At 38.2% G+C, this 13872-nt stretch overlaps 1 protein-coding gene across 1 annotated transcript in view; it reads right to left on the reverse strand.

Moving 5' to 3' along the window:
- LOC126483951 (zinc finger protein Xfin-like) overlaps positions 1 to 13872 on the reverse strand; it is a 345327-nt gene that overhangs the window by 69696 nt on the left and 261759 nt on the right. The window contains exon 12 of the mRNA XM_050107239.1: positions 6276 to 6478. Coding sequence (XP_049963196.1) covers positions 6276 to 6478 — 203 coding nt within the window. The remainder of the gene's footprint in view (positions 1 to 6275; positions 6479 to 13872) is intronic.

Below are 13872 nucleotides of genomic sequence, written 5' to 3' on the forward strand. Positions count from 1 at the left end.
GCCAAAGATCTTTCCAAAACGTGTTTTCTCCACTGAGTTTTCTTTTCTAAAGGGTCAGGAAATTCTATGCCATGTATAAGACCATAACCATTTAAAGGATCGACAAGTTTTACAGATGCGAGGAACACAGAAAAAGTGTATTTTCACCTGGGAGAAAGTGTATTTTTAACAGGGAAATCTGTGATTTTTTTTTTCCTTGTCCACATATTCACCCTGATGAAAGACATTGTAAATACACCTTCCTATGAAAACTGGCTGAAAAGTTATAATGTGTTAACGTTATGTTGCCCGTCTCAATGGATCAGGATATCAGCCAATTTGCTTTGAATGGTTTTAGCATCAGCAATTGCTGCTAAAAATACTCATTCACCATATTTTTTGATAGTGCCTCATAAAAGACAGGAAGAACATTGGGTAAGCAGGGACTGGGGGAAAGGATTGAAAAAGGAAGCCACCAGGTAAAATTCTGTAAAGAGCATTAATCTAATCATTGTTAATACTTGGTTTAAGAATCAGGAAAGGAAATTATGCAAGTTGTAATGTAATGAAGCCAATGGTATAGTAGAAATTCTAGAATGTCAGTATGTATCGTGCTATATTTATGCAGAGAAAATTTGATATAAAAACTGTGCCTATAAAAATTAATTATGTCTCATCTATATAGGCCTATTTATATTTCACATTTTCAAAAATAATGGTGAGGTTTTAACAAAAAATTTTTGGGGATTCAGTTTTATTAATTTTATTGTATATATACCAGCGATTGTCTGCACGGTTGTCTCTGACAAAGATATAAAGTCATTACTTTGTACAGCATCCCTGTTCTCCCTCACTGTTTAGACACTTGGCAGGAAGATTTTGTAAAGGGAAAACTAAAAAACTAGAACTAAACTCCTCCTGAACAGGCCATGAAGGTCCAACGGTACTGACCGGCCACCGTGTCATCCTCAGCTCATAGGCGTCACTGGATGTGGATATGGAAGGGCATGTGGTCAGCACACGGCTCTCCCGGCCATATGTCAGTCTACGAGACTGGAACCTCTACTTCTCAATCAAGTAGCTCCTCAGTTTGCTTCATAAGGGCTGAGTGCACCCCGCTTGCCTACAGCATCGGCAGACCGGATGGTCACCCATCCAAGTGTTAGCCCAGCCCGATAGCGCTTAACTTCGGTGATCTGATGGGGACCAGTGTTACCACTGCGGCAAGGCTGTTGGCTTTTGTAACGGGAAGCCAAGTCGTTTTATGAGGCTGCTGAAAGCAGATTCTATGCATTTTTGTTTTTTGTTCACATTGTGCCATCATAATATGTGAAATATTGCATAACAGAAATATTTAACAGTTCATATACTTTACTTGATTTAATATTTGAATAATTACCCAATTTTCACAATACTACTTGATTTAATATTTGAATAATTACCCAATTTTCACAATACTTGCATCAGTTAATTTTCTCCATATTAGAAGTAAATCTGTGGACATTATTATGTCTCTAAAGAAGACAATGCAACCAACATAAAATTAACCAGCTAAGTCATATTTCATATTTTCATATGTAGACATGCCCTTCAATGAGACTTAGTTCAAAATAATGACTAAGGTCTGGTCTGAGGACAAGTCGTTGAATATGCAGCACTGGAGAGGCACATAAAAAGTTGAAGAGGCCTGAAGATGCAAGAAAGCATCAAAAAGATACCTCATTGCATTGTAGGAAATACTGCAACCAGCCAAAAGATTTTTTTTTTTTTTAATGATTTTATTGTACCATTACTAGTTTCGGGACTGAACCCATTGTCAGATAGTAGCATTGACTTCTTCGCAAGTTTTACATTGTGTCTTACTGAAAAGCATTCATTTAAATATTACAAGACAGAGGTTTGATTTTCTTTAACAATCCGTGCTGATCAATGAACTAAATACAAGAATGGTGGATCAAATCAAAATGCGTACTTGTTATTAAGTGTTAACATCCAGCACTTTTCAGACTGGTTTCTATGTAATCAGAAAACAGTACAGGACGTTACAAAATAATGTATACACATTTTCCAATTTAATCTCTTTTTAAGTAAAGCAGATAGAAATAATTGCTTTGTGTGTGATAATTCAGAAAGCAGTAAATAACTTATCAAAGAATGAAAGTAGGTGCTTCAGTGTTGTCAACCACAAATAGAATGTGAGTGAGATTTGACCACACTGGAGAGTTGAACTTGGAACATTTGAGCTTAACAATTGCAAGAATCTGAGGCAAGTTTGAATTAGGTGGAACAGTGAATGATGTGAAGATGGGCTGTAGTGCAACAGACAATGGAAAGTGTTGATATGGCAATTCACGTGCATATAATAACAAAAAAAGATGTGTAAATCAATGCTTTCATGAGAATACACTGAGCAAAATCAATGCTCACCGAATTTTGTGGAAAAGTATGTTAATCTCATAGGAGTCTTAGTCTGGCATGCTCAGTCATCTGAAGGGTCAATCGGGCCATACTTCTTTGAACAGACTGTAACAGGTGACTCTCACCTACAAATGCTGTGCAGTTGACTTGATGTGTGCGAATTTCTCAGTTGTACATTCCCTCCAAGATTGATGGATGAAGAGGAAGTGCTGTGGAATATCCACATTGATCACCACATTTAACACCTTTAGACTTCTATCTTTGGGACTCTGTCAAGAACACGGCACACGCTGTAAAACCACAAAACTGGACGGCCTATGAAAGCAAACTGAGCAAGCTTGCATGCTGTTTCATCAGAAACAATACAATTGGCATACCACTTTGTCAGGGTGTGTACATGGACAAAGAAAAAAAATTCCCGGATTTCTCCTGGTTAAAAATACACTGTCTCCCCGGTGGAAACATAGTTTTTCCCTGTTAATTGACAGTATATATTCTCTCGGCACTGTATAACTTATCAATCCTTTGAATGGTTATGGTTTTATACACGGGCATAGAATTACCGGCGCTTTAGAAAATGAAACTCGGGGGGAAAAAATACCTTTTGCAAAGATGTTTGATGTACAGTAACACGTACGCTGCATATTTTCGTATTATGAAAGTGTCAATTCGAATTCCACCAAACACCGCATGTTACTTTCCGAAGCATCAAAATCGAGAGATTGCGATGCGTATTTGCAAGCCAGTCATAGCTCATGTTACATGATCTCGCCAGCCGATGACAGCGGATATTCAGAGCTTCGGACACGTGGTGTAGTCATCCCACAGCAACATCACTGTTAAGTAGTGTGAACACAAGAACAGGAAAATTTAATGGTTCAAATTAATATATATAATACTGCTACAAGAAAAACAAAGCTTTCACATATAATATTGGTTTCTAAGGCCAATACACTGCGAGAGAAACTACGATTTCACATATAATGTTGGTCTTTTATGCACGTATTACATTTTAAGATATATCACACAAATTTGCTAGTAAATTTTTTAATAACGACATAATTGCGTGATTTTCTGGGCTGTAAATTCTTCTAAATGGCTCATCATCAAAGAGCTGATTTTTAAATGAGTCCCAGATTCCCAGTGAAGTAGGCCTCAGCCTGATTTTAAGCTTTTCAATGTGGTTTTCGGGATGTAAACTTCCTTGGGTACCAGTACTTTGTTATTTAATGTTTGTTTCAAAAATATGTTCATTTTGTAGTGCACATCTTTCTGAAGATGTCTGATACATAAAACATACAGGTCTGAGGAATTGTAAGACATGTTATTTGATCTTAAGTGTGCCAAAGTGCAGTCCCACACCTTTTCACGCAGCATTCTTCGATTGCACGTCACTGTATTTCGGTCAGTGGGATTGAAACGTGTATATTTTGTACTGGTTGCCATCAAACTACATTCAGGACAGTGGAAATTAAAGTGTCCTATGGTGCCTCTCCTGCTTCAGTCGGCCGGTTTGACATCCTGGCTCTCATTTAAAAAAAAAAAAAAAAAACTTTTCAGAAAATGTTCACTCTTTATTCCCTATTAGCTAACAATTTGCTGCTTTGTGTGACATAAACTTAAGTATAGGATACATAAAACCAGTAAAGACAAGAGAAAAGCAAGACAGTACACATTTCTTCTATCCTTAGCTCCTAGAATTTTTTTTCTCTCTAATCTTGCTAAGCTTTACATGGCGTGCTTTCCTTTTTGCGAAAGAATCTGTTACCTCATTAAAGCGTGTCAAATATTTTCTTACATGAAAAATCGAAATGTCGCTGTCTAATACTGAAAAAGCTGTTAATACAAATAGGCTCAAGACTGGTGTGGTTTCTCGACCTGATTACCTGTATTTTGTCACTGTCTGCCAGATAAAACAAAATAGGCCTCTCTAATACTGCAGCAATTGTAACACACGCCAAATAAAGGAGACTGTTTTTGCAGAAATGGTCATTTTTATAACACGGCAGAAATAATTCACAACGTACCTATATCATATGCCTATTAGCCCTACTACAAGGAAAAAGCTTCACATTAGGAAATAGTTTTATACTTCATTCATATGCTCCAGTTTCTCAGGCATGAGATCGAAAAGAAGTAGTGCGATATTTTTATATAAATTTGGAATTGTCATATTCTTCCATAGTTCAAGTGATGTCACCATTTCTTCTCCTTCCTCGTTCTAACAAACAGTGTTGTCATCACCAATTTTGTATCTATTCTTGCCAATGTCAAAGCTTATTTGCCGGTTAACTTCATAAACTCTGCCAGAATCACCAGTTTAGTTATCCCACGATTATTCTCCGGCTAGGCATTGTTACGTGTTCGTACAACGTGCTTTCTGTGCTACTTCCAGAATAGACCTTAAAGCGGCAGCTAACTGGAGACTGTACAACTGGCCCTTGTTAGTATAGCGATCTGGCCAAAAATTTTCTGTCAAAATTTCATTTTCCTGGATACACCGAGAAGATAATATTTAATCTTTTTTACCTGTTATTCCTGTAAGTCATTTATTCGCACTCTGGTTATTTGAATCTGTGGATTTCACTGGTAATCATAGCAACGCTCATCATTTGCAAACCCAATCAACCACATAATCAGACAGTGGTTGGCTTTCTTTCATTCGGCTACACACTGCTCAGCTTGTATAGCCCTTTTTGTCTGCAGGAAAGATTATTTCTAGATGTGACAAGGATTCCACTGGCAGAGACATCACACACACTATGCACGCATTCACAAATCAACTTATGATTCATTCAGAAATCAACTTAGAATGTGTTCAATAATGTTCAAAAACCGACAGGGACACATTTCAAAGTCATATGAATAATCGATAGACCAACGTCTACATCTACATTGATACTCCGCAAGCCACCCAACGGTGTGTGGCGGAGGGCGCTGGATGCTAGGCGCTTTTTGAAACAAGGTTTTTTCCTCAAGAATATGAATTTGCCCCCTCCACTCCTAGATCCAGGGCTGCTGCGCATGCATGAATCTCACAGCTTGGGCACGCCAGTAAAATTTTTCCCGGTAGCACCTAGCTGCGACTGCTTACACAGCCAACAGCCACGTTTCTGTAGCCAGAACCAGAAGAAGATACTACTCAACTGCGCATGCGCATGGTCCCACTCGTAACTGCTAAAACAAATGTAATGTTAACAGTTGTGACGCCATGTTCATCGGAGGCAATTTGTTGTTACGAAGCATTGCATAGTCTCCCTAAAGCCTTTGACACATTTGGCAGATGTTTGTATGAGCACTGTGTTTTGTTGCTGTACATGACATATTTCCTTTGCAATTTAACTTTTATTTTAGTTTTTTTCTCTCGCTCATGTTTTATTGCTGCAGTATTATGCTGCAGTAGCAGGATACAGTAATATCCCTTGTTAGAGTATTGGTTCTTACCAATCTAAATTACAAATATTTCACTGAGAACAAAAACAATGAAAAATTCCCAGAATTCAATAAAATTCCCGGGATTTTCCTTGTTTTCTCCCACATGAAAAAATTCCCGGGTTTTTCCCGGATCTACCGGTTGTCCCAGGCCGTAGACACCCTGTCTGTTCTTAGTTATTGCTGACAACTTATTGCACTGGAAGGTGGCCATTCTGAACATATACTACCTTAGCAGATATGACGTCAAAAACTTTTCGTTTTTATCTGCTTTATGTTAAAGCATTATTTTGGGATACACTGTAAATAAACAACCTTTGGACCTATGCCTAGCATTATAGCCCTCTCATTCGACCAATTAAAAAAACTCTGAAATAAATATTGTTCCCTCTTCAAAAATTCATGTGACAACTCTTAAATATCTATAAAGCATTCACCTGTTTTACCTTGTTAGAGATTTGTTGCTACTTTTTGCATGAGTTCCATGGGAATACTGGTGTAGTCCTAATGACTCCAAGTTGTCAAACTTCTTATTACATACATGGCAGCGATACTGTAGTCCAGTAACATGTGCATTGTTTGTATGTGTCAAAAAAGATTCAAGGTCTGAAAATGTCTGAAGACAATCTTTCTGGATGCACTTATAAACCTGAAAAAATAAGAACAAAGAGTCAATGGTAGATCACAACACAATTGAAAGCTCAAGGTTTCCAATACTTATAGACTGTAGCACAGTGTGAAAGCATTTATATTCTCTATTTTTCTCATAAAAATGGATTTTCTGCAGCCATTTGCTGAAAGGGGAACAAAAATTATAATATAATGTAACAATATGGATGGATGAACAGACACACACATGTGCACTCGCACAAGTGCGCACATGCCCCCCCCCCCCTCCCCCCCGACACACACACACACACACACACACACACACACACACACAGAGAGAGAGAGAGAGAGAGAGGAGGGGGAAGCGGTCTCAGTGCTCCTTGCAGCGTGATAATATGAACTTTCAGCATGATCCTAATACCATAAATATAAATATTATCTTACACTTCTCCTGCTGTCTTCTCTTTAACACACTGTTTGTTGTTGCTATGTTTCACATTCACATCCCCTCTCCTCTTGCATTTTCCTTTGTAATATTTCATTTACAGTTGGTAGTTCAAAAATGTTCAAATGTGTGTGAAATCTTATGGGACTTAACTGTTAAGGTCATCAGTCCCTAACAGTTGTGTAGTTGATCAGGGTTTTGTGACACTAGATATTGAGCTACACCAAAGGACATTATAGTGTCTGGGATGGCGGATGGAAAGTGACACTTTGTGGGTGGTGAAATGGGTTCTTTCCTTGGCTCAGTGGATGAAGTGCGAGTGAAACATTAGTGGTTCCACTACCAGTCATTCACTGACACTGTGACGCCGACATGGTCTTCTCCTTATGAATTATCTCATTGTGTTATTAACAAGTGGCTACGGTGTGGCGCAGAGGGCTTCATCCCGGAGTTGAACCAGCGACCCACAGGTTTGGTTTCTTCTGATGAAGTTCATCAAACTCTAGGTTTGGTGAGGCCACAGTCCCTTCAAACTCACCATCCACCAGGGTAAGTACCACAACAACTTCATTCTGGTAATATCTGGGATGGCATTTACTGCGTTGACCTATTGGCACATTACTGACATCATCTTCTGTCGAGGAGCATAGTGGCTAAGCCAGGGCAGCAAAGTATGACATCTGCTGACTAACCATCAGTCCAGGTGATGTTTCTTTGTCTCTTCTTTCTCCCCTTAAAAGAGCGCCCTCATGCCTGTTTTTTGGAGATATTTATTCAGTGTTTCCGCCAATGTCGCGAAGTTTATAGAGCAGTGACTGACTCTTTGGTAATTCATCTATGCTTTCCATGTTGGGCAGAAATGTGACCAATGTCGACACCTGCGCTAGCTTTCCTTGTTTTACATCTATGCTGGCATGGTCGGTCACTGCCCTGTCATCCTCCTCCGCATGGCCAGATATGTCATGTATGTGTGTTCAGTATGATGACAAGTCCTGCAGCACTGGCTGCTGATGTGCGAACTGCACTGGACATTGCTCTCCTTAGAAGCATTGCCCATCTACTAGACCACTGATCTGTCGAAGTGCTGACTGCTGGTGTGCAAGCTCTGATGGTCATCGGCCTCATTATTCGACTGCTGCTGCTTCCAAATATTGTGGTTCAACACGTCAATGTCTCTAAACTGTTCAGTTAACCTACACTACGTCTTTACGTATTTGTCTACCGGATCTCTGTTTTGAACAACCATAAGTAACACACAATTATTATATGCCCTACAGTTGTATCGCCGGTTTCTCCTTTCTGTTCTCCTGCCATTTTACACTGCATTGCTTAAAAGGGCAGACTTAGTTCACAATCTGTTCACTTTTGTCCTGTGTGCAATTAATAACTCATCTTTTGCAATTATATGGCAGAAAAACAGAGTACTTAAATCTTCTAATAATCTATTCCTGCATCATAATATACTTTGACAGTGTTACTACACGCATTTTCTCAATGTACCTACCATACCTAGTAAATCTAGTAACTGGTTTCCCCGCTTTAACTAAAATCATTTTCTTACTTCTCAGCAGAACATATCTGTTATTCTAAGTGTCTGTTTTAGCTTCACATTTCGTCCTAATTCATTTAACTAAAAATTTACTTTTTACTTTCATTTATAGCCGGACAAAATTATTACAGTTTCATCAATGAATGAACATTCTGCACAAGATTTTCAATCATTTGTACAAGGTCCCCCAGGCCTTTTTCTAAACCTGAGCACTATGTAACAATTACAAGCCCACACCACTTTCCAATCCTGCCTAGAACTCCAAAGATGTGTACACACTGATAGAGATCCTTGTGAAATCTCATGCAATATTTTTACATACGGACCATTCGCTCTCACTGAGTCCACATAAACAAGACAGAATAATTTCAAATAATAAAGCCACCAAATAAAGAAAGGAATACTCTCACAGGCAGCAGCACAGTAATGCATATAAATATATAACAGGGAAAAATTTAACATGTAATAAATGCAAGTTTCATATAGTGACCAGATTTTAAACTGCATAATATTTCCAGCAGCAGATACTATGAGTAAAATTTATTCATTATGGGCTGTAGATTAGCGCTGAAGGACCTATAAAACAGTAGGAAAATGAGACGATGGAATCAGAAGAAAATGAAAGATCCATAAGTTGTTTCACAGGGAGCATTTTGCTGCAACTGTTGGAAACTGGAGAAATAAATAAAACAGTAGATGAATGAATAACTTTGAGAAATGAAGCAAAAAGGTAGATGAGGCATCAGTGAAATAAAGCAACAAACCCCAAAAGAAATAAACTGCAGAAAATGAAGCAGGCAAAAGGGAAACAAATATCTAAAAAAATGAGACTGACAGATAGTGTAAAATCTGTAAGCAGGGCACATTAAAGACTGTAGAAGCATGCATAACCAGAGGCTACAGGGAAGTTTAAGGGATGTTTAGAAGAAAGAGAAGAAGCTGTGCGAATATCAGAAGCTCCAGTAGCAAGCCAAACTACTAAGGAAAGGGAAAAAATGACAACTGAAAAGTGGAAGGAATCTAGAAAGGAGATGTACAAAGGAAATGAAGTTAAAAAGAAGGTGAAATAAATCAGAGATCGGAAATACGAAACTATAGGAAGAATTTGGCAGAGTACTGAAAAGTCTAAGTGGAAACAAGGCCACTGGAGAATGACAATCCCTTATAATTATTGACATCATTAGGAGAGAGAGCCATCACAAAACTATACCACCTGGTGTGCAAGACATATGAGAGAGGCAAACCACAAGAATCCAATAATTCCAATTCCTAAGGCTGGAATCATATAGATTAGATAATGATAAGACAGAGATGTAGGAACCAGGTTTTACATTGTAAGACATTTCCAGGGGCAGATGTGGACTCTGACCACAATCTATTGGTTATGAACTGTAGATTAAAACTGAAGAAACTGCAAAAAGGTGGGAATTTAAGGAGATGGGACCTGGATAAACTGAAAGAACCAGAGGTTGTACAGAGTTTCAGGGAGAGCATAAGGGAACAAATGACAGGAATGGGGGAAAGAAATACAGTAGAAGAAGAATGGGTAGCTTTGAGGGATGAAGTAGTGAAGCAGCAGAGGGTCAAGTAGGTAAAAAGACGAGGACTAGTAGAAATCCTTGGGTAACAGAAGAAATATTTAATTTAATTGATGAAAGGAGAAAATATAAAAATGCAGTAAATGAAGCAGGCAAAAAGGAATACAAACGTCTCAAAAATGAGGTCAACAGGAAGTGCAAAATGGCTAAGCAGGGATGGCTAGAGGACAAATGTAAGGATGTAGAGGCTTATCTCACTAGGGGTAAGATAGATACTGCCTAGAGGAAAATTAAAGAGACCTTTGGAGATAAGAGAACCACTTGCATGAATATCAAGAGCTCACATGGAAACCCAGTTCTAAGCAAAGAAGGGAAAGCAGAAAGGTGGAAGGAGTATATAGAGGGTCTATAAAAGGGCGATGTTCTTGAGGACAATATTATGGAAATGGAAGAGGATGTAGATGAAGATGAAATGGGAGATACGATACTGCGTGAAGAGTTTGACAAAGCTCTGAAAGACACGAGTCGAAACAAGGCCCCAGGAGTAGACAACATTCCATTGGAACTACTGACGGCCTTGGGAGAGCCAGTCCTGACAAAACTCTACCATCTGGTGCACAAGATGTATGAAACAGGCGAAATACCCTCAGACTTCAAGAAGAATATAATAATTCCAATCCCAAAGAAAGCAGGTGTTGACAGATGCGAAAATTACCGAACAATCACTTTAATAAGCCACAGCTGCAAAATACTAACACAAATTCTTTACAGACAAATGGAAAAACTAGTAGAAGCCGACCTCGGGGAAGATCAGTTTGGATTCCGTAGAAACACTGGAACACGTGAGGCAATACTGACCTTACGACTTATCTTAGAAGAAAGATAAAGGAAAGGCAAACGTACGTTTCTAGCATTTGTAGACTTAGAGAAAGCTTTTGACAATGTTGACTGGAATACTCTCTTTCAAATTCTAAAGGTGGCAGGGGTAAAATACAGGGAGCGAAAGGCTATTTACAATTTGTACAGAAACCAGATGGCAGTTATAAGAGTCGAGGGACATGAAAGGGAAGCAGTGGTTGGGAAGGGAGTGAGACAGGGTTGTAGCCTCTCCCCGATGTTATTCAATCTGTATATTGAGCAAGCAGTAAAGGAAACAAAAGTAAAAATTCGGAGTACGTATTAAAATCAATGGAGAAGAAATAAAAACTTTGAGGTTCGCCGATGACATTGTAATTCTGTCAGAGACAGCAAAGGGCTTGGAAGAGCAGTTGAATGGAATGGACAGTGTCTTGAAAGGATTAACATCAACAAAAGCAAAACGAGGATAATGGAATGTAGTCGAATTAAGTTGGGTGATGCTGAGGGAATTAGACTAGGAAATGAGACACTTAAAGTAGTAAAGGAGTTTTGCTATTTGGGGAGCAAAATAACTGATGATGGTCGAAGTAGAGAGGATATAAAATGTAGACTGGCAATGGCAAGGAAAGCGTTTCTGAAGAAGATAAATTTGTTAACATCGAGTATAGATTTAAGTGTCAGGAAGTCATTTCTGAAAGTATTTGTATGGAGTGTAGCCATGCATGGAAGTGAAACATGGACGATAATTAGTTTAGACAAGAAGAGAATAGAAGCTTTCGAAATGTGGTGCTATAGAAGAATGCTGAAGATTAGATGGGTAGATCACATAACTAATGAGGAAGTATTGAATAGGATTGGGGAGAAGAGAAGTTTGTGGCACAACTTGACCAGAAGAAGGGATCGGTTGGTAGGACATGTTCTGAGGCATCAAGGGATCACCAATTTAGCATTGGAGGGCAGCGTGGAGGGTAAAAATCATAGAGGGAGACCAAGAGATGAATACACTAAGCAGATTCAAAAGGATGTAGGTTGCAGTAGGTACTGGGAGATGAAGAGGCTTGCACAGGATAGAGTAGCATGGAGAGCTGCATCAAACCAGTCTCAGGACTGAAGACCACAACAACAACAACAACAACAAGGCTGGAATTAGTTTAATAAGTCACAGTCATGAAATGATGACACAAATCATTTGCAGAAGAACAGAAAAACCAGTGGAAGCCAACCTTATAGAAGATCACTTTGAATTACAGAAAAATGTGGAAAGTGCAAAGCAATACTGATCTTACAAGATGGGTTAAAGAAAGATAAGTCTACATATATAAGATTTTTAGATATAGAGAAACCTTTTGACAATGTTGAATGGACTACACTCTTTGAAATTCTGAAGGTAGCATGTATAAAATACAAAGAGCAAAAGGTTATTTACAACTTGCACAAAATCCAGACTGCAGTTGTAAGAGTTGACGTGCATGGAAGGGAACCAGAATTTGAGAAGGGAGCTAAACAAGTTTGTTGCCTACCCCTGATGTTATTGAACTCATACAATGAGCAAGTGGCAAAGGAAACTGAGAAGAAATTGGGAAAGGAGTTAAAGTTCTGGGATGGCTAAGTATTTGGAAGAGCACGTGAAACAGAACAGATAGCGTCCTGGAAAGATGTTATGAGACAAATATTGACAAATGTAAAAACAAGGGTAATGGAGTGTAGATGAATTAAATCAGATGATGCAGACGCAATTAGAATACGGAACCAGGCATTAAAAGTAGTACATAAGTTTTCATATTTGGCCAGCAACAAAAACATTGATTATAAATTGAAGTGTTAGGAAAGCTTCTGTGAAGGTGTTTTTCTATAGTGTAGCCCTGTAAGGGTGTGAAATGTGAACAGTAAACAGTTCACACAAGAAGAGAATGAAGTATAGAAAAGTGCTGAAGATTAGATGGATAGAGTGAATCACCAATGAGGTGGTGATGAGGTAGCAGAAAAAAATTTATGGCACAACTTAACTAAAAGAAGATTAGATTAGATTAGGTTTTTTGTTCCATAGATCCATGCTGAGGAGATGCTTGTGGAACATGTCAATTTTTCTTCTTTTTTTTCTTTTTTAAAGCTGAAATAACAATACTAATAGTATGAATATATACAATACATCATTTGTTTCTATTAAAAAATTTATCAATGGAGTAGAAGGAGTTGCCCACTAGTAAGTCTTTCAGGCTTCTTTTAAACTGATCTTTATTTGTAAGTAAATTTTTTATGTTTGCTGGAAAATTATTGAAGACGAGTGTTCCTGAGTAGTGGACCCCTTTTTTAACTAAAGTAAGTGCTCTTAAGTCCTTGTGCGGGTCATTTTTGTTCCTGGTATTGTAAATATGAACTGAGCTGTTTGTTGGAAAAAGAGATATATTATTTAGGACAAATTTCATTAAGGAGTAAATAAACTGAGAGGCAGTAGTTAGTATACCCAGTTCTTTGAAGAGGTTTCTACAGGACGTCTGCGAATTTACTCCACAAATAATACGTATTACATGCTTTTGGACTCTGAAAACTTTTGTTTGACTTGAAGAGTTACCCGAAAATATTATACCATATGACATTATGGAATGAAAGTAGGCAAAGTATGCAAGCTTTTTCATTTTTATGTTGCCTATGTCTGCTAACACTTGAATTGCAAATACCGATTTGTTAAGGCATTTCTGCAGTTCTGCGGTGTGCTCCTCCCAACTGAATTTATTATCAAGTTGTAATCCCAGGAATTTAAAGACTGTCAACCTCTTCTATCTGCTCTTCTTCATACTTTATGCATATGCTGGGTGGAAACCTCTTACAGGTTCTGAATTGCATATAGTGAGTCTTTTCGAAGTTTAATGTCAGTGAGTTGGATTTAAACCATTTATTAATATCCATGAAAATACCATTAGCAGATCTTTCTAGAACTACACTCAACATACTATTTATTGCTATACTTGTGTCATCTGCAAACAAAATGAACTCTGCTTCTGGCATTGTAACTGATGAGAGATCATTAATGTACACAAGAAAAA

The sequence above is a fragment of the Schistocerca serialis genome, chromosome 6, assembly GCF_023864345.2.
Source record: "Schistocerca serialis cubense isolate TAMUIC-IGC-003099 chromosome 6, iqSchSeri2.2, whole genome shotgun sequence".
Classification (NCBI taxonomy): domain Eukaryota; kingdom Metazoa; phylum Arthropoda; class Insecta; order Orthoptera; family Acrididae; genus Schistocerca; species Schistocerca serialis.